Source organism: Chanos chanos, chromosome 1 (genome assembly GCF_902362185.1).
Source record: "Chanos chanos chromosome 1, fChaCha1.1, whole genome shotgun sequence".
NCBI lineage: Eukaryota > Metazoa > Chordata > Actinopteri > Gonorynchiformes > Chanidae > Chanos > Chanos chanos.
In genome coordinates, this window is record NC_044495.1 from 43350288 (window position 1) to 43374838 (window position 24551).

Sequence of the window (24551 nt, forward strand, 5' to 3'; positions counted from 1 at the left end):
GACTCATACAACCTTAGGCTGAAACAGAACAATTTTATTCAATCTTTTTTCTCTTCACTATTGCCAGGGTACATCTGAATGAGTGCTTGCTTGTTCAGTCATGTGAATCAGAGTTAGCAGGAGTTGAATGCGTGAAGCGTGTGGTGAAATGATGGGCTATCCATCAACAGTCAATGAACACAAGCAATGCAACTATTTTTTTCACACACGTGACCACTCCGACTTTTACCTACTCATTGTGTCCTGGAGTTGAATGGGGAAAAAACATGCTGTCAACTCAGCTACAGTGTAAAACAAATTCATGTAAACACATCAGCAACACATGAGAGCAAAAAAGAAAAGAAAAAAACAAACGTGTTGCGTGTAAACTGCATGTTAACGTATGAAACACAGAGAAACATTGCTAGTGCTAGTGCTGGACAGGTTTTGTTTATGAGGGGAAGGTCCCAAATACAAAATGCATGTAAGATACACATAATCTGTCAGATAAACTACGGGTAGAAGTATGATATATAATGTGGGTTTGATTATGGTAGAAGTATGATGCATAATGCTGGTTTAATTATGGTAATTACATGGCGTTGACAGACAGCCTGTTTTCCTACACAGGTACCTCTGGCTACACTGTAAAGGCTGTTCTGACTGTCAAATGGAGGACAGTTTCAATGCTGTGTGTCAGGTTTTTAGGTCAAATTTGGGACTGTCACCTTGTTTGAATAGAGAGGACTTTTTTTAGACTGAGAAAGACACTGTGGTCCTGCGGTCTGGAATGAGAGGCTCTTCCTCATCTGGAATGACCTTTGCTTGATTTGCATAAACACACCCATGTGCACCAGAGAAGAGGAGAAGGAAAGAGGGTGTGATACACTAATGCAGTACTGCTCCAGTCTCCTGGCATGCAGCAAAACCTGTTTCATCTGACACCCCTAAAGGAGTGCAAAGAACTATTCTGATCTTGTGTGCGTTGTGTATGTGTGTGTGTGAGGATTTGTGAGTGTATGTGTCTTTCTCTCATATTCTCAGAGTTTCACCTGCAGAGCCAACTCTGATCAGTGTGTTGTGTGAGTCCAAATACAGTGCATGGTGTTTGTATGGACACTACTTCAGGTCTTTGTGGAGACCCTTTAAGAATAATTTGGGCAAGGAACATAACACAAATGCTGTAGTATGTGTAACCCTGGAGTGGATGTGTAAGTGAACAAAGAGAGGCAAACAGAGAAGAAAAAGCTCAGACACAGGAAAAGTCTTCATTCTTTTAACGCTCTTTAGGCTCTTTGTTAAAATCTTCTACAGATGCTCTACATGTTTACAGTGCAAATGCACAATAGCACAATAGACACCATTGAGAGAGAGACAGACGTTATTTTAGATGCATTACAGTATGATAAAGACAGGTTGCTTTGTTTCACTTAAATATGCTTTACTTTTCATGGTCCTTCAGCAATGGGGTGTGTGTGTATGATGACATGACCCTCCCCTGTGATGGTCTTTGGAACTGATGACGGCCCATTACTACCAGCACTGGTGAGTCAGCCATGCCTATTGGTTCAAAGAGGTCACATGATGCATTTCTCCAACGGGCCTTGAGTGTTTAAACATGCACCAGGTCACAATATCCGCTCAGAGTCCTTTTCTTTCTCTCCACTCTTCATTATTTTTGTTCTTTTTCTATTTCTTTTTTGTTTGTTTGTTTGTTCTGATGGCAATAACATTTTACGGCTATCTCACTAGCTGTTCTACTTTTGGTAACGATATGCATATGAAAGGGAAAACACAGACTTTAAGACCTGAGAGAAGTTTGGTGCTGTGATACTGGATGCAGGAACACAGTGGCAATTAGAGCTCAACATATATCCATCGGTCAAAACGGCTTTTCACGTGAAACTCACTCACACATTAGCATCTACTCCATAAAAAAGAAAAAACAAAACAAAATTAAAAAAACAAACAAAAAACAAAAAATGGAATAGTAACAATAACATTAATGCTAACATCAAAGACAAACATTTTTGACAAACTCACACAAATGTTGAACTGATCCACATCTCCCTAGCTTCCTATTCTCCTTTTATATGGAGTGTTCCCTCCAATGTCAATATTTTCCCTCTCTAGTCTTAGTATCGTTTACTTGTTTTTTCCTTTTTTCCTCCCTTCTTCTTCTCCTTTTTTTAATACAATGAATCGCAATTGGGCACATAAACATCACATAAAGACACATTTGTTTTTTTTTTGTTTGTTTTGTTTGTTTTTTTTTCTGTTACCATGGTAATGATTCCTCAGTGCAGCTCGACAGAGCTCCCCCTGTTGGAGGGGAGTTTACCTCTATGCGTTAGTTGTACAATATGCACAAGCGCAGATAGCAACCCCTCCTCTCCACTCCATCCTTTATCTCCCTCTTTTTCTCCTCCTCCTCCTCTACAACCCATCCATCCATTCATCCATCCATCCATCCATCCATTGATCTCCTACTGGTCCCTGCGTTATCACTTCTCTCCCCCTCCCTCCCTGTTCCCTGGTGTTCCTCTCCGCTCCTTCCTTTACTGGATCTTGGCATGCGATTTGGTCTTGTTGATGTAGGCCTCGAAGAAGAACTGACAGAAGAGCACAAAGTAACTGAGGTACATGAGGGAGGACCAGACTATGTTCTGTACATGTGACGGGCACTCCTGTCCCTGCTGCATCCACGAGTACACCAGGTAGTTCACCACGCAGCCTGCCACCATCTGCGTGATCTGCGTCAGCGTGATAAACATGGCGAACTTGCGCGACAGCTTGAAGCCGGCAGCGCGGAGGGCGTAGTAGGAGTACATGACGGCGTGTACCAGGTAGTTCATGGTCATGAACCAGCCCCCACCAGCTACCATGTCCTTATAGGAGTACCATGAGTACAGCAGCACCGTGATGTGGTGGTACCAATGAAGAAAAATCAGCTTCTGCTTTCGAAGCACAATGAACAACGTGTCCCCTGTGTGTGTGTGAGAGAGAGAGAGAGAGAGAGAGGGAAAGAGAGAGAGAGAGAGAGAGAGAGAGAGAGAAAGAGAGAGAGAGAGGGAAAGAGAGAGAGAGAGAGAGAGAGAGGGAAAGAGAGAGAGAGAGAGAGAGAGAGAGAGAGAGAGAAAGAGAGAGAGAGAGGGAAAGAGAGAGAGAGAGAGAGAGAGAGGGAAAGAGAGAGAGAGAGAGGGAAAGAGAGAGAGAGAGAGAAAGAGAGAGAGAGAGAAAGAGAGAGAGAGGAGGCGTGGAAGAGAACAAGGAAAAAAGAAGAGATGATGACAAATAACAAGTGGAAATGAGGGAAGGGAAAGGCAGGTCAAAGTTAGCAGGACAAAGAGAGAGAAAAGAGCAGGCAGAAAAAAGGATGAGAGGAAGAGAGAAATTTTGAAGTTAACAGTGGTATGAACTGAGCTCAGTGGAAGCTTTAGCTGGTCATTACATCATGGCCTAGCGTTCTGCAACTGTCAGGTTCACACAGCTCACAAACATAATAATATTACCAAACACAGTCCAATGCAAATGCTTAGTCACACTGAGAACCTACAGGCCACTGACATTTGGCACCCGTGCCTAAAGTCTTTCCTTTGTATTGGTACGTATCTCTGGCGGTTCTAGTTTTATGGCTCTGCTGATGCTGTAACCAGACATATATTTACACTTCTCATTTCATGTTGAAGTCTATCTGTATTCACACAGCAGTGATTTGATTGGCCTGTTTTGGAAACAGATTAATCAGACAGCCTTGGCACATGCATTACCGTGTGACATGATAAGACCAAACCCAGCGCCATCATTCCTCTCTGTGTGTACAGAGTTGCCCTCAGGGCTAAAGGCTTACGAAACAGCAGGTTTGGGGGAACATGATTATATACAGTTATGCAGTCATGACTATGACACCCTCTGCTCTAGACTGGATGGACACAAAAACTAACAGAAAAATGTATAATGATTATGTATGTGTCTGTGTGTGTGTGTGCACAAGTAAAAAAATTATCTCTACATTTGTGTCTACATTTGGATCCGAGATCATCTCGGATACTGTATGTGTGTTTATGTTTTTATGTGTGGAGAGAGAGAGAGAGAGAGAGAGTGAGTATGGCTGTGTGTGTTATGGGAGTAGACAAAGAGAGAGAGAGAGAAGAGAATGATTATGGCTGTGTGTGTTATAGGAATAGAGAGAGAGAGAGAGAGAGAGAGAGATTATGGCTGTGTGTGTTATAGGAATAGAGAGAGAGAGAGAGAGAGAGAGAGAGATTATGGCTGTGTGTGTTATAAGAGTAGACGGAGAGAGAGACAGACAGAGAGAGTTATTATGGCTGTGTCGGTTATAGGAGGACCTATTCTTGCTACTCTGACTGGGAAGGAAGGTTAGGTGCCCAGCAAACAACAGAAGCTGGGACACGCCATGACCCAGTTTGAAACAAAGCATGACCACTATTCTAGAGCTCCAGACTTGTGGGGTAAAGACCAAGGGTCAGACTGAGAGAAAAAAGGCTTCCACCCAGACGGACAGAAGCCAAGCTTTTCCTAATGCAGGGTCATGGCAGTGTTCACTGGGGAAAGGGTACCACTGAAATGTGTTGTCTCAAAAAGGCTGGTCTGAAGGTGTCTCAACATCTTGGTTAATGGGCAAAGGAGCCGAATGAAAGAGTTAGTGTGGGTCAGTGTGGAGTCTGGGGCAGTGGTGAGTATGTGTTTGGAATGTCTAGTTTTGAGTTGTGGAGTTACAAAAGAAGATGGGTATATAGCAGAGATGAGTATATAGTGTGTTCCAGAGTCTCTTGCCACGTTGTATGTAGACAACCTTCTTATCAGTAAACGGGATGTGTTGGCTGAACTATCTCGCAGATCATCTAGCCAGGGTGAAAGGTCAGCTGAAGGACAGGTGAAGTCCACGTTGGAGCATCAGACGCAGTGTCGAATAAAGGGCACTGGGCTGCTGTCCCTGTGTTGACTCAAGAGGTCAGCCATCTGGGTGTAGGGGGGCTGGTACTGAGCTAAACCAAGCGAACCTGTCTAGACATCTCTCCATTTCCAGTTGCCAGAGACTTGGCAGTGTATCGACTTTATTGTAATAACATATCTCTACAGAGGATTTGAGCAACACTGTGTGGAGAGGGGGGGAAAATGCAAAACAGACACCTGTGTCCTCCTCAAAAAGACACAAATTCCAAACCTTAAGGTTTATTGGACACTTACAACACCAGTGTTGATACAATCAGGCTCTAAGTCCCAAAGTTTCAGTCCCAAATGTATGTTCTGGTTTCAGTACTGTTCACACTGATTAAAACAGCCAAGGGGAACAACACTGGTGTAGGCTAGCAAATGGAATAAGGTAGAAGAGTGACTTTTCTGTTACAATCAATATCAACATTTGAACTGTGGACCACAGTGTGAAGTCCCTGTATTCTCTTTCTGTAGTAGCAAGAATTTTGTGTGTGAGTGCGTGTGTCAGTGCATGTCCCGTGTGTGTGTGTGTGTGTGTACACAAGAGTTCCTGAAACAGCTGAAACTCTAAACTGTACGTCTTTGATTTTTCATCCAGTCACCTGTGAAGCCTTTTTATACAGTGGAAAAGAAGAAAGAAAAAACAGAGATACTGAAAATAAACACCCTGAGACAGGTGATTTTTTTTATATAGTAGCGGTCTTACCTAACTCAGGTGCCTTGCTCAGTACGAAGGCATAAGCCCAAAACTTGCTGACAGGACCGTTGTAAAAACTCTGGTCGCACACGGACTGTTTAAGTCCCTTAGTCATCAGGATGTACGTCATATAGCTCCCAGTCCGCATGGCACCGAATATACTGGCGGACAGATATGAGAGAGAGAGAGGGAGAGAGAATGATGATTAATGGGGACGAAAGGTTGGTGATTAAGTTGTTGTGCTTTTTAAGAACTTTTGTTTAAAAAGCCGTATTTAAGATCAATGAACAATTCTTCACTTAGGTTTAGGGGAACAGCTTCCTCTCAATGGGGGTTGGTGGGTGTTGGTGAGTGGTTCCACCATGTGTGTTGTTCTGCAGTGATGTGAAAAGAGCAGACTATTCTTTTGCTTCTGTGGCTTTTCATCTGCACCTCAAAGATTAGCATATCACTCAGAAGAGACCCGTACGGGGAAAAGTCAGGCGGTGATGGCAAGTGTCCCTATGAAGAGGACTAGAGCTCTCGACTGTGAAGCCATGTACAAACAAGCACAGTAATCACGCAGCCTGGAGTGGATTTTCACATTGTGTGTCATGACAGTCACTCACAGCTTATTTTCCTCAACCAAGATAATATTGTTCAGATCCATATCATCAAACACATTTGATGACAAGCCAAAGATTACACAGACGTAAGACGCTTAGTGGCCAAAAAAAGTAACAGTGATTAGAACTTTGACCCTATAGAGGAACGTATGGCAGAAGGATGGGAACTTCAGCTCTGATATAAGATGTAGCTTGCTCACATGAAAAAAATGTGCAAAAGGGTTACTGAAGCCAATACTGTTAGAGTTTGAACCCTGGCTCTGAAAGAAGTATGTACTAACCCCACATGGATGGTGGCTTGATTGGGCTTTTGTAGTTTGGGTCATGCTTTTGACTGAACGTCAGTGGCTTGTTTGAACCTGGTGCTGAGGTGTTGAGAATCTTAACCCCAAAGGGAAAATTACCTAATGACTAAGTGGTGTAAGAACCATGAATTGTAGTGCTTGTAAGTAGACACAAATGTTCAAATGTACAGTTCTAATGAACTGTATAACTACTCAGCAGGCTTCAATGTGTTTGCTCAACATTTCAGGAAACCCTAAAGGCTGTGGTTTTAGGTCCAAGAACAAATTAATCTGAAAACTGATAATAATAATTATAATGATAGTAATAATAATGATAAAATCCTGTGTGGGAAAAAGAGTGATTGACTAAAAACACTGGTATGTGTGTGTGTGTGTGTGTGTGTGTGTGTGTGTGTGCGCGTGTGTATGTGTGTGTGCCTGCATGCGTGTGAGCATTACATTTGCCTGGGAGGAAAGGGTTGAAGAAGTAAAAACTGAAAAAAAAAGAGATCTTTAGTGTGAAGGAATACTTACCTAAAGACTGCAAGGGTTAGAGACCAAAGTACTAGAGGTTTCCTTAACTCAAACTTCTCTCTCTGTTTCATTACATGGCGTCCACCCAGTATGCATGCAGCATAGAGTGCAGAGAAGAGGAAGGACTTCTTCCTGCAGTGAGACATCAGGTGACAAGAAAGAGAGAGAGACAGAGAGAGTGAGAAGATATTTTAACAGTGAGAAACACCATGGGGCCAGTTTCCACTGCGAACAGACAAAGAGCTAAGGAAGTCATCCATCGTTCACCTGTTCAGCCTCTCTACTAACTGACCTCTCAGGACACTCTACAGGACCTGTGAAACTGTCGGAACGTGTCATTTCATGTAAGACTTTCCACGATAACATCATTAGAAGCAGCAGGTAAATCAGGATGCTGTTGATCCAAAACAAAAAACAAAAAAACAAAAATAAAACAGCCAGACTGTTGGGTGTCTTGGAGCAGCAGCACTAGTCCATTTGCACCGGTGAACATGCAACCACTACACAACAACAGTAAATCAGCAAACATGCAACCATTAAACAGTAACAGTAAACCAGTAAACATGCAACCATTATACAATAACAGCAAACATGCCATCAGTGACAGGCAGGTTGGTGAGGATCTGTACAACATATCCTGGCTTGTACAACCCCTAAAAAAGAAAAGCTTGGCTCTGGGCCATCCATGATATGAATAACATGGCTTTCCGACAAACCTCAAACTGGTATACCCTGATTCTGTACTGTAAGGGTACCCCTGTGTGTGTATGTTTTGTCTGAATAGTGAGTGCAGGAGAGACACAGAGATAATGAACAGGTAGATATCACCTGCTTGTTTCTGAAGTAATGGGTATTTTTGGGGGGTTATAGCGCCCCCATGTGGTCAAATTTCATTCAACTTTGTGGGTACTTAGTAATTCCTCTGGAAATGAAGCGTACCAAGTTTGGCATCAATCCAAGCAAGCATTGCTGACATATGGCTACTTCTTGTTTAAACTCATTGGATGATAGCAGCCATATCTTTTGTCCTAGCAATATTCTTTTGATAACTTTTGGTCAGACCCCTGTCTAGATGATATGTATCAAATTTGGTGGTGATAGAATCAACAGTCTAGGACCAGTTCGTAAAAGGAGATTTTTCGGAATATTCAATATGGCAAAAATACCACTGTGGTGATTTTTGATCAAATGGATTTATCTGACCTATCATGAGACAGGGAGAGCAAATAAGGATCACAACTCTATAACAATGAGTTCAAAAGTTGTAAGCAAAAAAGTATTATGGAGTTTGGCCTGTTGGTGGTGCTAGAGGCAATGATGGAATGATACCAAATGTGGGGTCTGGACACCATGGGCAGTCCTCTATCAATGTGCCAAATTTCACCAGGATCCATTAAGGGCTTTCATGGACTGCCATGGAAAATTGCTTTTTCCAAAATGGCCGACACCTAGGGTTCATAATGTCCCATTAGGGTTCTGTACTGTGATGATGCACAAGAAGTTTCATTGAAATATCTGATTTTGTCCTGGATTAATGGGTATTTTAATACATTTTTGGTGTTTTCTGGTATAGCGCCACCATGTGGCCAAATACAATGAAACTTGGTGGGGATCCAGTATTTCCCCTCTCAATGAAGTGTACCAAGTTTAGCATCAATCCAACCAAGCATTGCTGAGATATGGGTCACTTCCTGTTTGGGGCTTTCGCCATCAAAATTCATTAGATGACAGCAGCCATATTCATGGTCATGGTTCATCCTAGAAAAATTCTATACATAACTTTTGGTCAAACCCCAATGTAGATGATATGTACCAAATTTGGTGGTGATAGGATCAATGGTCTAGAGTTTGCAAAAGTGGGTTTTCGAAAAATTCAAAATAACGGAAAATCTAATTAGGCAGAAATTGACGTCAATGGATGCATTCGACTCATCGTGACCTAAGGATTCGGGGGGAAAAAAGATCACAACTCGAGGACAAAGGGTTCAAAACTTGTTAGAAAAACTGCACCTTGAAATTTGGCCTGTTGGTGGCGCTACAGGGATGCATGGATTGACCCCAAATTCGGGTCTTTCACAACTTTTTACCATATGGTTCCAGGGGCTGCCATAGACTTGCATGTGATGAAGTATGATAATAATGGTGGAACTTTCTAATAATTACAATGGGTGCCTGCAGCTTCACTGCTTGTCCCCTAAATATGGTGATGATCCTCTTTCCACTTCACCACCATGGTTCAGTTACAGGCCCGGTTTCACCTTTCATGGCTATACTGACTACATACAAATTTCAGCAATTTTTTTTTTTTACTTGCGAGGAGACCAAGGGTAACTTAATCTGAAACAAGGCAAATATATAATGAATAAAAAACAGATATAGTGTTTTATAGATCACTATCATAAGTGTTTTTAAAACACCTTCACTTTTTATGCATACTTGCCTGTCATAGGAGGTGTGTTTTTTTCCCCCCATTCATTAACCTGGACTTTCTAGGTTAAGTCTGTCCCCTCCACTTCATACTTTAAAATTTCAGCTGAATTCTGTGCTGATCAGGCCGTGATTCTGGAACGGATGCTGTAAGGTTCTTTCTGCACTTAAGGAAATTTAACACATATATCTTGTGTGATACTGGGGATCCATCACACCTTCTCTTCTAGAGACTGCCTCCATTGGACAGAATGCCTCACCATTCAGCTATCAAAGCTGTTTTCCATTCATTAATCATGCCATACTAACACAGGAGCTGCCAGGATAAAAGAAACGCCAACATAAAGGTTCCTAACGTGGCACTGGGCAACCAGAAGCTGCCATAACAGCTCCATACCGCACTGATGCTGATTCCACAAACGTCTGGGATTCGATTCTGAGGGACGAGATTCCATCCTACCACCGACAACTCTATCTGGTTCGGCAGTGCTGGGAACGCTGGAGCAGGATCTCCCATAAGTGTTGAGCTGTATTGGACATCCGGTGGCTGTGACAGCCGTGGTGTATGGTTTCCATCATTTTCATGCCTGTCAAACCATGCCTTCATCCTGTGCCACTGTGGATGTGGGCACTGTCATGTTGAGAGAGACCAGTCCTGGTAGGATTAAAGTCATTTACCATGGGATAAAGGTGATCCCTTACAACCACTCTGCATTTACACAGCACAACACACACTCACACCATGGCATGTCTCCACTGGGAACTGGGACAGCAAGTGTGTTCAACACACTGTTTTTTGTTATTTTGTGAACTGAAGGGATGATGAACTGCACAGCAAACATAGTATCCCTATTTTGGTAAGTTCTCGTGTTGAAACTGACTTTATTTCCTGAACCAGTACTTGCAGGCTGCTGAATTACTTGTCCGTTATGCTTTCCATCCTCATCCACAGCATCATGGTCAAGGTGTATGTACTTTGGTCCGCAGGTGCTGCTTGCTGATGATGTCTTTCCTTCAAATATCCAGGCCAAGATCTCAGCCAAAGCTCTTCATGAAACATCAGCAAGTTGAACAGTCTTCATCACGTAAACTTCAACCAAAGGTACTTGAGCAACCCTCCTCCTTACAGTCACTGGGAGATCTCTAGCCATTGTTAACCAATATAATGGGTGGTTGGGCATGCTCAGAAACTACACTTCTATGAAAGCGCCTGTTTTCAATTTGTTTTGTATTCCTCATTCACTTAAGTGTTTCCTTTACTTTGGGCCCTGATCTTAGGATGAACCCCCGACAACCCTAAAATATCAATTTAAAAAAAAAAGCAAAATAAGGAGAATTATTCATTCTTTAGGATGTCATAACTCTAAAGAAAGGGGGGGGGTGTCAGTGTTGGCTAAGTAGCAGAGTTTGGTATGTCCTCTGGTGACTGGCAGCTCTCAGACTGTCCTTCCAGGCTGGCATCCAGAAGGCACTATTAGGCCCAGACCTACCCTGTGCCAGAGCCCTCTTCCCTGGATGACTTGTAACTTTGTTCTCATTCCAACAACCACACTGTGTTAGACAGAAATGGGAGCCCGTACAGTCTCGCTCAGATGGCTCCATTAGCATGCGGGAGAAACACAGGAAAACAGCAGCTGCTGGCCAAAAAGGAATACAACCAACCAACAGAGTTGAGCCTGGAAATGAGCTGCAATGAAACCAAAATTTTCAAGTTCAAACATAATCAAGCCAGTCTGATTTTTCAGGCTCCTCTGTTCTTCCTTGTGGCCTCCTAACGTCCCCTGAAATAACGTGTGAAGAGTGCGGGCCAGAAGTCGAGTGGGCCCACGCTACATAGCTGCATTTCTCCGCCTGCTTTCTTTTGCGAGAACAGTGACTTCATTGGGCTTTGAACAGTGCGTCCATTCTCTGTAAGCAACCTCCTCCTCCGACTTTGATCAGGCACTGCACTGTCCTTTGTTCAGGAGAAGACAAACCAAAAATGAGAGAGCGAGAGAGAGAGAGAACCAATGGGGAAAATTAATTTCCAAACAAATAACAAACGGGGAGAATGTATAAAAAAAAAAAAAAAAAGAAAAGAAAGAAAGAAAGAAGGAAAGCGACCAAGACAATCAAGAGACAATGAGACAGTGAGATAGGAGAATCTGATTACTCCTAGAACATCTCAGAAACTCCAGTGGGTGTGACTACGGAGGACCACAGCCTGTCAAAACAGCAATCTGTTCACAAAACTGACTACACACACATACAGTGCATACGGAGAGTTTTCAGACCCTTTCGAGTTTTCCACATTTTGTTATGTTTCAGACTCATCTTAAAATGGATTCAATACATTTTTTTCTCATTAATCTACACACAATACTTCACAATGACATAGCAAGAACAGGTTTTCAGAGTGTTTTGTTAATTTATTAAAAAAAAAAAAGAATGAAATATCCCGATTTCAAACCCTTTGTTATGACACTTGCAATTGAGCTCTGGAGCATCCTACTTCTATCAATTGTCCCTGAGATGCTTGTACAACTTGATTGGAGTCCACTTGTGCCTAAATGAACTCACTGAACATAATTTGGAAAGGCACACACCTGTCTATGTAAGGTCTCACAGTTGATGGTATATGTTAGAGTGAAAACCAAGCCATGGGGTCGAGGGAGTTGTCCTGCGAGACAGGATTGTGTCAAGACACAGATCTGGGGAAGGATACAAGAAAATTTCTGCAGCATTAAAAGTACCCAAGAGGACAGTAACCTCCATCATTCACAAATGGAAGAGATCTGGAACCAACAACAGTCTTCCTAGATCTGGCCGCCCAGGTAAACTGAGTAATTGGAGGTGAAGAGCCTTGGTCAGACAGGTAACCAAGGACCCAACAGTCACAATGAATGAGATCCAGAGTTCCTTTGTGGAGATAGGAGAACCTTACAGAAGGACAACCATCAGTGCATCACTCCACCAATTAGGCCCTTATGGTAGAGTGGCCAGATGGAAGCCATTCCTCACTAAAAGGCACATAACAGCCTGCTGGGAGTTTGACAAAAAGCACCTTAACGACTCTGAGGAGGCTGTCACATGGCATGTGCTGGAATGGCTTCCGTTTACCTGTCTGACCAAGGCCCTTCATCCCCGATTACTCAGTTTCTGAAAACTTGTTTTTGCTTTGTCATTGTGGAGTATTGTGTGTAATGAGAAAAAAATTAATTGAATCCATGTTAAGATGGGTCTGAACATAACAAAATGTGGAAAACTTGGAAGGGTCTGAAAACGTTCCGTATGCACTATATATATATATATATATTTCCAGAAAGCACTTCCACCCTCATGACAACAGCAGAGTTGGTTCTGCCAAGTCTTTGGAATTAGTGATTTACCAAACACAGCAAAACCTGATTTAAAAAAAAAAAGAGAGAGAAATGGAAAATGCAGAACCCAGTAACTTGATGTGCAACACCAGGCAAACGTCTGCTGAGGAGTGTGCAGCTTCCGCTGTCAAGAGCCGAATCCGGACCGTTCCACATCATTACCCATAAACCCCAAACACTTGCTTTATCTTCCTGGAGCAAAGCTGGAGTTTTCTCCTGTCCTCAGATGCCAACACAGCTTTTGAGCTCCCAGACTAGAACAATTCCACTGTCCTCACTCATCTTACACCCAACATCGCCGTCAGGTTAAGGTAGAACAACTGCCCTGAGGAGGACGATCCAAGTATCTTTAAAGCAATAAAGAGATTTCTTTTCTATGCTGCCATGTTAATGTAACATTTATCACACTCAAAATTTTGTTCCCAAAACATTCACTTGTTTTGTTTAATTATTTCTTTTTCCAATGGCTGGGAAAGTTCAAGAATTGAAATTTCTTTAAAAAACAGTCACACTGTGGTGGACAGTCCTGACAGAAAGCTATGTCTCAAAGTACAATGTTGACATAAATCAGCCCTACACTCCAATCTCACCTTTCTTACGTCATTTACGACATTAAGCCATTTATTCGATTATTCTAGCGACGCTCTTTTCAACCAGTGATGACCAAGATCGTAGTGAGGACTTTTACAATGGAGTAATCAGGTTGCAACCAGTGATTTTACTGGGGTGGCAAAGTTGTTAGGGAAAAATAACTGAAAAACACTATAGTGAAAAAGTTTTTCATTCATTTCTGGTGTCATCAGCATAACAGAAAAAATAACACCAGCAGGCAGCATGCACTCTTTTAACACTGACATTAAAGTCTTTGTGAAAAAAAATGGAATTTAAAAGATGAATCTGTTTCATAAAGAGAAGTAAATGACAACCAGTGAAGACAAGCATTACTGGACAATGAACATTATTGAAAAAATCATCAGTTACAGTCATGCTGTGATCCATTTTCAGTGCTTTGAACTTTACTTCCCATTCCATAATGAACTTTGTTTCCCATTCCATTTAAGCGATATCACACAAGAGAGAGTCCTGTTATACTGGCTATCAACATGGCTGGAATTCAGCCAAAGACAATCAGTGTGACCTCTCGTGTGATATTGTTTTTGTATAACACTTATATGAACAAGGCCATTGATCAAGATATGGTTGTGTTCATTTATCTGCACGTTTCCTCTGATGTTACTCCTTCCTCCCCCTCGTCCTCATATGATGACCAATCATAATTCAAGTCAAATGTTACTTTCATAAATGTACCCATATTTGCGCTGGCATTAGGCATGAATGAAGTTAGCGTTATTAACAGTATTAACAGTTACATCAACACACCTGTAAAGCAAAGTTATACATACAGCAAAACATCCCAGTGCTGTTATATGGAATATCAGCACTCATAGAAATTACTCGACTGGAACAAACTGTTGTGCAAATGTTCACGCAGAGTCAGACAACTTTTTTCAACTCTGACTGCTTCACTGATGATGGCTGACTTTGGGTAACCAGGGTAACCAGAACAGCGGCCATGCTTAATGCTAGGGATGCACGGGCCACACCCTAGCGCCACCCTCGCTGAGAATCTCTCCTCACACACTGACCAGCTCAAGCAGAGTGTAACGGGTCACCTTCTTCAATAACTACAAATATTCAGTCTGGTGGATCAACGGATCTCAGTGGGATCTTACATCAACCCTTAACAATTTACCAGATTTATTTATTTTAGAAGAAAATATCATGAAGTATGTTATTACAAAAGGGAAATGTCTGAGTGGCAGGTGACTGTTTGCAGGTAGGCACGCTGCAGAAAAGCAGTGGAGAAAGTTCACTGACTGATGTAGCTCTGTCAGTCACTGCTGGGCGTGACCTACAGGAACAGAGGAGGCTGGAGCTGAATGTGATGAAAGAAAAAAACAAAAACAAACCCCCCCCCCCAAAAAACAAGGCAAATACTTCTTTGGAGGTCTGTGACAGAGGGCTCTGTCTCAGGCCGTGAATGGCATTCTTACCCCCACACCACTTACACCCCCCAAACCAAATAGTTATACAGTGCTCATATGTACGTGTTTGCATACATACCACTACCGCACCCATTTTACAAAAGTAACACACTAGCTTTGAAGGTGCACACTTGGGGCAAGCAACAAGCTATCCAGTTACATATACACACACATTTCCAATTCACGTCCACAATCCTACAGTTTAAAACACACTACACACACACCCAGCTACACCTAAATGTTTGATATCATCTCTACTGTTGCTGTCTTTACCGTTACCGTCTTTATCACATTACACACACACGCAACTGCACATTTGAATGTTTGTTCTCGTCTTTATTGTACTTATGGCTTGGTTTAGACGCTCTTTAGATGCATCACCGGCAAATTGGTTTCACTTTAAAAATGTAATGATTGACTGGAAAAGCAGAGAAATACAGGACGATGATGACATTAATGTGTAATGTAAATTTGTATCTGTGATTATGTATATGTATGGAAATGAATTGCTAACTGCAATATTATTTTAAATTAACAGAATGTGGCTGGTATGTTCCGGGGAGAGGGGTTTAGCATTGGAAACGGGGTAGCTATTTAGCTATTTGTGGCGGAGCCATTTTTTGTGTTTTGAGGCAACCCGAACCCCTGTTTGGCTTTACCTTACCACAAGGTCACTTTATTTAAAATTTTCTTTTTTGTATGTGAGTATAGTCTACAGATAAGTTCCTGCTGAAATCATGGTCTTCATGTCCAGCTATGCCCCCCATCCACTCCCCCCAAAAGTTAAATAGGCTTCCAAAGGCTTTCCTTTTACAGCCCAGCCTTGATTTCTAAAGACTGCCAGAGGCATGAGAGAGAGTACAGCCAATACTCAAAGAAATTTCAAAATTCTTTCATATGAATGAATTACAGTAATTTAATTCCACAAATCAAGAAACTGAAACTGAAACTGCTCATGTCCTCTGTAGGGATTTGTAAGAAAATTACAAAGAGAAAAATCTGGAAACACCATACCCTAACTACATCATCTAGTGTAAGGCAAGGACATTCACAAAAACTACAGAGAGGGGGCGGGGGAGGGGGAGTGTGTATGTGTGTGTGTGAGAGAGAGAGGAGGGGCAGAAGGACGGGTAACTCTCCTGTTATGTAACCCAGAATGGACGCAGAAACGTCTTTGCCCACCGCTTTATTTCCCCGGTGTGCTTTATCCCTGCCTGTGCCTGGACTCAGTATGTTATGTGTTACTGTGCTGGTGTGAGTTGGTGGTGGTATGTTATGTGTTATTGTGCCGGTGTGAGTCAGTGCAGTTTGGTGTGAGGCTCCATGTTTGAGGACAGTGGCTATTATAAGGTCAGATTAGAGACTAACCAGCAGCAAACATGTATCAAGCTAATTTAGTCTAAACCAACTCTCTCTCTCACACACATACACACACACAAACCATGACAATCACAACGGCTCTAAGGAAACAAATAAAATACAGAAACAAAGGGGACGAGACCTACATGCCCCCCCCTCCCCCGACAACAAAGCTACCAAAAGTAAAGCTGTACTATTTTGAGCATGTTATATGTTCTAAATATGATAATAAAATGGTGTTGTGTACATGTTCACACAGTGACCTGACTGGATGGGGCCAGTGTAAGGCTTCCCTGATGGGCCTTTTCCTTTTGTCAGAGGGAATGGATTACTGTTTTCAGCAGGTCTCAGCTCCTTAACGGCTTTAAGAACAGGTGTATTAATAGACACGGGGTGGAAACAAAGCTTTATCCACACATGCTTTCCTTTATTGTGGGCAAATTATGGAGCTTTGATTCTGCAACAGATGGCTTCAAACATAAGACACAAGACTAATGTGCATTACAACATCCAAATGCTGTAAAAACTCACCAAATTGCCTGTGGAATTAGCATATAGTGTTTGTAAAACAAACAAACAAAAAAAGACAGAAATCGCGAAGAGCAAAACATTGTCAATTGGGGATCAAACTGAACATTGGGAAGAAATAGCGACAAACTCCGCAAGATTCAGCTCAGTTAGCTTCTTCTTTACCCAAGAGACAAGGCCTCTGCAGATACGTAGAAAAGGGGGATGGAAGCAGCATGCTGAAAATTAATTTGTTTACATGTTCAATTTGTTTAAGGTATAGGATGGCATACTAGAGACAGAGAAATCTCTAGAAATCTCAAGAAACTAGGTTCTGATTCCTTTAATGGATTTATATTACATATCATGAGATCAAAGAACCAAAATACCAAATTTATGAATACAAAATCACAAGGATATTTGAGAGTATGAAAGACATTATTTTTAGTTTCATTTTCTTGATCACACCGTTAACAAATACTAATTTTGTCAGACACTGAATATTATAAAACAAAATCACTCTGTAGTGTTATGATCTGAATTATAGAAGCTCTTTCTGCTTTCTAGTTTATAAGTCCTCAGTCTGATTTGACTGCCCAGCCCATACACTCTGTGTGCTCTCCTCCAGGACACACACACACACACGCACTGAGAGAGAGAGAGAGAGAGAGTGCGTATCAGGCAAATCTGAAACATGACCTCATACCGTGAAGGACAGTACTGCATGATTCGGCAGAGTGGACAGTGCCTCAGCTCTCGAGAAGAGAGAGAGGAGCACACACAGAACACTCACACATCTTGTATCCCAGTACGGTAAAGAACCGAGGTACAGCCCAGTACCATGTGGCTCTGGGCCCTTGCAGCCTGCCATCAGGCCGCTGGTTTGGTTTTCGCTCAGGAAGTGGAGTTTCTGTCAGAGGGCCTTCTCATGACCTCTGGCTTCCAGGCATTCCACAGGGTGACAGAACAGATGGCCTCACTGACATTTTAAACCCTAGGTAAACTCAAGTCACACGCAACCCGTTTTTCATGTTGTCCACGTGAAAGAGGCTTTGGGAAAATATGTCATGTGTACATAAACCAGAATGTAACATCTGCCTGTAACGATATGATGCAAACAGCAACATGTCACTTGGCGGGTATTCTGGGTGGATAATCAGAGGTCTCTAATTCCCTGCGGTTTGAATAACAGAACCTGACATGCTAATGACTCCCAGAACATAACACGCTCCACACATGGGTCCACATGAGGTTAAACCACTGTCTAGGGAAAAAAAAAAGAATGAAAGAGGACGACCTTCTTTTTTCTGCCAGTGTTGCAATTCTGCAGAGGCATCACAAACTGTTACAAAACCTGCATCACACACCTGGCTAAACAGCACAGGTGTTTGGTGCTTGTCAAAGAAGTGCCATAAAGCGTATGTGTGTGTGTCTGTGCGTGTGTGTGTGTGACTGTGACAAGAATCCTGTGCTGCACCCTCAAATTCCAAGGCCTCTGACCGAGGGGCCAGATTCTGAGGACGATTCCAGACAGAAGAAATTTTTTTAAAAAAAGGGCAAGACAGGAATATGTGTTCACACATAAGCACATAGGGTACACACGAAGCAGAAGTGTTGCTTTGCTCTGCATTTCTGCTCAAAGCAAAGGAAGCAGTTCTTCACCAGCCTTTGACAGACAATGTTTTTCTGAAAGTGCTGAGTAATTGTGCAGACGAGGGATGTTCACCCGCACCACCCCACCCCTTTCGCCCAATCAGACAAAGAATTAGGCACAATAGGAGAAAGCTTGCATGATAGCAGATTAATGACTACATCCTTCGGAGTTCATAAATATACACACTCTCTCTCTCTCTCTCACACACACACACACACACACAGATACACCTAAACATTCATTACATTCATGTACACACTCAAAGGCAGAGAAAAATAAAAATGAGGGAGAGAGAGAGGACGAGACCTCTACTTTTCAGGATTGTAAGTGGATGTAGCTCTACCATACAGAATAACAATACCACAGATTAGTTATGATGAGCATATTTCAGTACATTCTGAAAAAAAAGAAAACAACAGATTTTTTTTTTTACTACAGACAGTGCTACCCATGCACGTCTGTTCAAATTCATCTTCATTGTCTCCACCAAAAAAAAAAAAAAAAGAATCGATAAAATAGCACTGCTGCATAACCACAAGTAAAGTGAGTGAGTATCAAGAGTTGTAGACAAGAAAAGTCAAAATGAAGAAACGGACTGGGCCAAGGTTCTGAGAAGCAGAGACATGTTTATGGAGAAACATCTGAGTGGTTTCCTCCAGACTCCCTCTGTGCTCTCTATGGTACCATGTGCTCTCTATGGTCCTCTGTCTTTATCTGACAGTAAATGGCCAAGATTTCAGCAAAGCCACCAGCAGCCAAGAGTTTGTCTGTGAATCACAACTGGTGCCAAGTATGAGGCAACAGACACACTAAAGCAGCACAAGACTAGTCCTGATGCTGTGGTGCAGCAGTGAGACACCCACACCATGCAACTCCTCTGGCTGTGTGATGGGAGGAAAGCCTATAACTATTCTTGAGGAAAACAGAATTTTTCAATAAAACTTCCCAAAAAATTGAATTGTGTAGAAGTTTTAAGGCTACCTCTGCATATCACCATCATTCCCAGTTAATGTGACTGAAAAGAATGTAATGGTTATAGCATCCATCAGAGTGAGAGAGAGAGAGAGAGAGAGAGAGAGAGAGAGCTAAAAGAAACATCAAGAAATCACACAACTAAAGGAAATCAGAGGGGAAGCAAAGCAGTGAAGTATACACTACTGAGGGGGAAAATATGAGTGAGTACTTGTGATTGCACGGTACATGTACAAATGTACAGCTCACCTCTAGCACCGTTAATGAAGTCTTAATATACAGCTCACCTCTAGCACTGTTAATGAAGTCTTAATGTACAGCTCACCTCTAGCACTGTTAATGAAGTCTTAATGTACAGCTCACCTCTAGCACTGTTAATGAAGTCTTAATATACAGCTCACCTCTAGCACTGTTAATGAAGTCTTAATATACAGCTCACCTCTAGCACTGTTAATGAAGTCTTAATGTACAGCTCACCTCTAGCACTGTTAATGAAGTCTTAATGTACAGCTCACCTCTAGCACTGTTAATGAAGTCTTAATATACAGCTCACCTCTAGCACTGTTAATGAAGTCTTTTTTATTGCTGTCTATTGGGATTGTCCATGACCCTCTGAGAGGGGGGAAAACACCCATGAACAGCTGAGTGTGAACACACAGACTATAAAAATTATGGTGCTGTCAGACGGAGCAGCTGTGTTAGGTTCTGAGGAGAAGACGGGCCTCCGATCTGCTCACGTCAGAGCTCTCACCTATTAGTGTTAATCACATGAGCCTCCGCCAGCAGGCTGCACGCACTCACACCCCAGAACCCCCCCCTCCACCCCACCCCCCTCCCAAACCAGCCAGGAGCCAACTGCACCCGGGTGCACTGACTCAGCTGCACAAAATGTCTTTCAGTCTTGATTCCAAATGACTGTGTATTTGATTAATATTGTATTTGACTGCCATTATTACAGGAAAGCAAGACTTTGGGGTCGCATCAGTCACACAGATACAAAAAGATCGAGCTCTTCAACCCAGATAACAGACATACTCTATAAATCCGAGCCTTAAAACAATGTATTGCTCCTCTGAAAATGCTGAACCTTAAAATAATGCAACGTTCCACTGAAAACACATTAATCTCATCTTGAACTCTCGGATGAATGGTAAAATACAGGTGAGATGGTTTTAGTGTTGGATCTGTGAGCGGGCCTGGTTTGATTTCCCTAAACTGAGAGAAAAAGTGGCCATCACTAATTCTGTCTCAACATGATTAAGAAAGGAAAATGAACCATATCTAAACCTTGCATTTAAGCCTGAAGATCTCCTATGTGCTAGCTAACACCTTATTTCGTGTTTTCAGCCAAATTACCCAAACATGCAATTTATACTACCTATATGCATTCACATTTCATTCAACCTAAGCATAAATCTTTTGACCTTGTTAGTGGTCACTTTATATCAGACCCGTGTTTCGAACTGCAAAACAGTTGTCAAGTTTTCAGTTTTAATTTGTTGCTTCAGTGGCAGTAAAACGTGCGGTGTTATCAGTTAAACATGATCATCCTAACAGTTGCCAGTGGTCTTCCCTCAGGCCCGCGCACGACAGCGGTGTGATGCATGTGATGCAAAGCAGCACAGAGAGGTCGGCACAGGAGAAGCGAGACGTGATTGGTCAGCGACGTGTCAGCAGACATCAGAAGATGATTCCTATTGGTCAGTCACTACGAATTCATGTGAGGCTTCACTTGCTCCGTTTCCACGCGGTGGCAGAAATTACAATAGCGTGAAATTGAACCGTAGGGAACAGCTGTACTGAAATTAACCTACATTTGTAAAAAGACCCTCAACATATTTTGGAACCGTGTACACATCGAGAGATATTTTTAATAACCACGAGCCAAAATGTAAACGTGTATAAGGTTTACCAAACCAAGTCCAAACGGCATTAACAGTAACTTAAATAAAGCTATACTATTAAAACGAAAGAGACTTGGGGAACGACAGTGTGCAACACAGTGATCTTACTCGCTCGTAAGAGGAAAAATGGGCACTGTAATTAACGTCCCGCGAGCTGTAGCTGTCAGATTGTATTCCCTTCATTTTTTCGGCACAGCCCTGAGCTGCCGATGCAATGAACCCCATGGATTGCCATATAGCTTTACTGGGACCCGCTCTTTTTCCACCGGCTTAAGTTGCCGTCCTTCGTCACACCCTCAATATAATAAATATCCGCAATTAGGCTTTAATCTGGAGCACTTTGAACAGTTTAGTTCAAGTAAACCGTGTTCAATATCTCGGAAACAGTATCAGTTTCTGACGGTGTGGTTAAAACCAGTGAGTGAGCGAGTAAAAATAAGTCGTTACTTGGAGTGCCTCTCCCACAAGATACAGAAGCCTCGCCTGTCTCTGTCGGAGCCAGATGAAGCAACGCTTTAGAGGACCGTTTAATGGCACGTGTTACTGATTTCATCAAATAAGTCGATACACCCATTTAAACACATTTTTGCTGCCCGTGGAGCTTCCTTAAATCACGTCAAAAGGCTACGATACAAGCCTTGAGCAGGATGTAAGAGGATGTAAGTTAATGCTCCGTTGTCATTGAAGAGACACATGCCAGCAAAGCATCACCTTAAATAGGCTACCCGGAATCTGATTACAACGACGATGCTTAAAAAATAGAAAGCACACCTGCTCTATAACAAACACGATGTTGGAGAGTCGTCTTACTGCATTGTTAATTGGATATTTAGGCAACGCCGTGCGACAGTGTCGATTGGATGAGAGCCATACGTGACCTACAAATGTATTCTTGAAATGTCCCCAAAACGGGTGACTAGCGCCGTGAGCGCGTGCATCACACCTGAGATCTATTTCACTCTCTGTTTGAATATCTCTGGTTACAATTCGACTAGTTCTTATTTAATGTAAGCATTGTGCATCTCTGGTTGGGAAAGGTAAAATTAATCTACGTCGTCTCAAAGGGCTACCTTACCAGTTCTCCTGCATCCATCGGATAGCTTCGTCCTCATTGAACTGCCTCTCGAATTCGTATTCTTGCAAAGCCAGCACCGACATGATCACTCTCGCAGCTTCCTCTAAAGAGACACAGAAAAAAATTACAACGAAACGTCTAGTATTGCTGTGGTTTCCGCTTCTATGTTTCGCTGGCTCAGCGACAGTTGAGCTCTCGCATCGCTCTAGCCACTACAAGCAACCCGTTGAAAGCGCTGTCGGATAACAGGCTATATGGCTTCCACTAACCGGCATACGCCCTCTCTACTGAGGAGTGGGGTCCGCGGTCCTAACGCCGTTAATCTAAACGCGCTGCTTAGTGCTCTCTGCAAATACGGTAGTTTGCTTGGCAATGTCGTCATCGCAGGCTTCGACGACCTTTGGCATACATATATACTCGAGCGGATTTTTCTGTGTAATAACTTAAAACAGATTTAACGGATGACATTGACTGTTGTGTATTGGAAAATAATTTGTGATATGTTTTAAATATGAAACATAACATACTGTAATTTACGTGACATATTCTGGTTTTATGGGGACCATTGCAGACTGAAGTACCGAATTTGGTAATATCGTAACACCATAGAACCATTCATAAATGTTATAAAGTCGCACAAACTGTTTCTTTCTCTTTTTCACAGTTTTTGTACTTTTTGAAATACATCTTGTATTTATCAGTTATGTGTTGAGATTTGTCAGGTGAGTGACATGTACTTAAGCTGTATTTGAGGTAACAGAAACTTCTCACAGTAACATGAGTGAACTTGGTGTCATTTACCATATTTACTGTGATTAGATCATTTGTTTGGATACAGTAGCTTTGCATTTGATGATGGATTTCTGAGGGCCATTTGAGAGGAAGTGTGTGTGTGTGTGTGCGCGTGTGCGTGAGTATGTGTGCATGTGTGTTCACCTTTGCCTTCCATCATTGGGTACCAAGTCCTCCAGAGCTGAAAGTTCTGGAGGCTGCTGTATTGATATCTGCTAACTGTGAACACAGATAATGCAGGTAATAATGTTGCATTATGCAAGCTGACCTTGAGACCGAACGGACTATATGCCTGATTACTCATCTATCCTGTTTGTGTTATGTAATGTATTTCAGATGCACAGTTTATCATGCTGTAAATAAAACGTATATGATAGATATACACATAGCCCTTCATTAGGTGGAGTGTGTCTGTGTGCGGAGCATGAGTAGCACATAAAATAAAGTGGAGCGGTATTTGAATACTGTCTTAATTATATTCCTGTCTTATGACTAGGAGTGTCAGATCATTTTTACACACGTGAGTTAAAAATTCACAGCTCAAAATAGCAAGAACTCATACTGTAGATTTTCCTCAGAAGTCTGACATTTTCATTTAACAGAGGTAATGGGAAGGTCAAATGGGTTTTGAATGTTTTAGATAACTGCTGACAGACTGTACTGGAGTTTTTGGAACAACCCTTTCTTTTAATAAACATCTGTAATTCAACATCTTGTTACGTCCTTACGGTTTCTCTGGGAGCAAAGGGAAGTAGTAGAAGAGACTGGCATCCCAGGAAAGAAACAATTCAAGAAAGCAAGAGTTGGGGGTGAAAAAGGCAAATGCAAGGTGCAGTTGATTAACTAACTCAAAAACCCACAAAAGAAAATGGACAGAGCCAATCAGCCATCTTCTGGAACATTATGAACTAGCCTGACACACAAATTCAGAATGTTTTTAATTCAGAATGAACATAAAGTGCGTAAGTGATTTAGAATGGTGGCAAGGCAGGCAATACATACCGGTGGACAGTGCAAGAGGTGGGTACTATACATCAACTAGTGATCTGTGAATATTGAAAGAAATGCAGAAACACACAAATGGATAACATTACCTCATTAACACACACACTCACACAGCTCTCACTGGCTAAACTGTTTAACCATCTGTATTACCAGTTTCAGATACACAAAGATTGCCAAGAGTAGTGAGTGGCTAAAGCAAGGAGGAAGCGTTTTTTAATGTTAATCCTTTCCTCATTCACTGGTGTGGCTGGCCTGTGGTGGGCATGAGATCATTATTAATGACTGGCACGAGATGTAACCAATCAAAATCACTCCCAACCAACATTTGATTTAGCATGTGTTCACACTAAAACACAGAGAGAAGAGAAACACGCTTAACATGCTGACCATAACA

General features: G+C 42.1%; 1 protein-coding gene across 1 annotated transcript; it reads right to left on the reverse strand.

Moving 5' to 3' along the window:
- Positions 1 to 1978: 1978 nt before the first annotated feature.
- elovl6 (ELOVL fatty acid elongase 6) lies at positions 1979 to 22617 on the reverse strand. Its single transcript, XM_030776280.1, has 4 exons — positions 22361 to 22617; positions 7059 to 7190; positions 5645 to 5796; positions 1979 to 2965 (listed from the first exon to the last, which is right to left on the reverse strand). The coding sequence occupies exons 1-4, from the start codon at positions 22441 to 22443 to the stop codon at positions 2538 to 2540; spliced, it is 795 nt and encodes a 264-aa protein (XP_030632140.1). The 5' UTR covers positions 22444 to 22617; the 3' UTR covers positions 1979 to 2537.
- Positions 22618 to 24551: the final 1934 nt, after the last annotated feature.

Excerpts from the sequence above, each read along its gene's own strand:
- elovl6 (XM_030776280.1), bottom strand. The coding sequence starts at position 22,443 with ATGTCGGTGCTGGCTTTGCAAGAATACGAATTCGAGAGGCAGTTCAAT. Across the intron at positions 5,797-7,058 it reads CTAACCCTTGCAGTCTTTAG|TATATTCGGTGCCATGCGGA; the intron begins GTAAGTATTCCT and ends TCTGTCCGCCAG. Across the intron at positions 2,966-5,644 it reads GAGCAAGGCACCTGAGTTAG|GGGACACGTTGTTCATTGTG; the intron begins GTAAGACCGCTA and ends ACACACACACAG.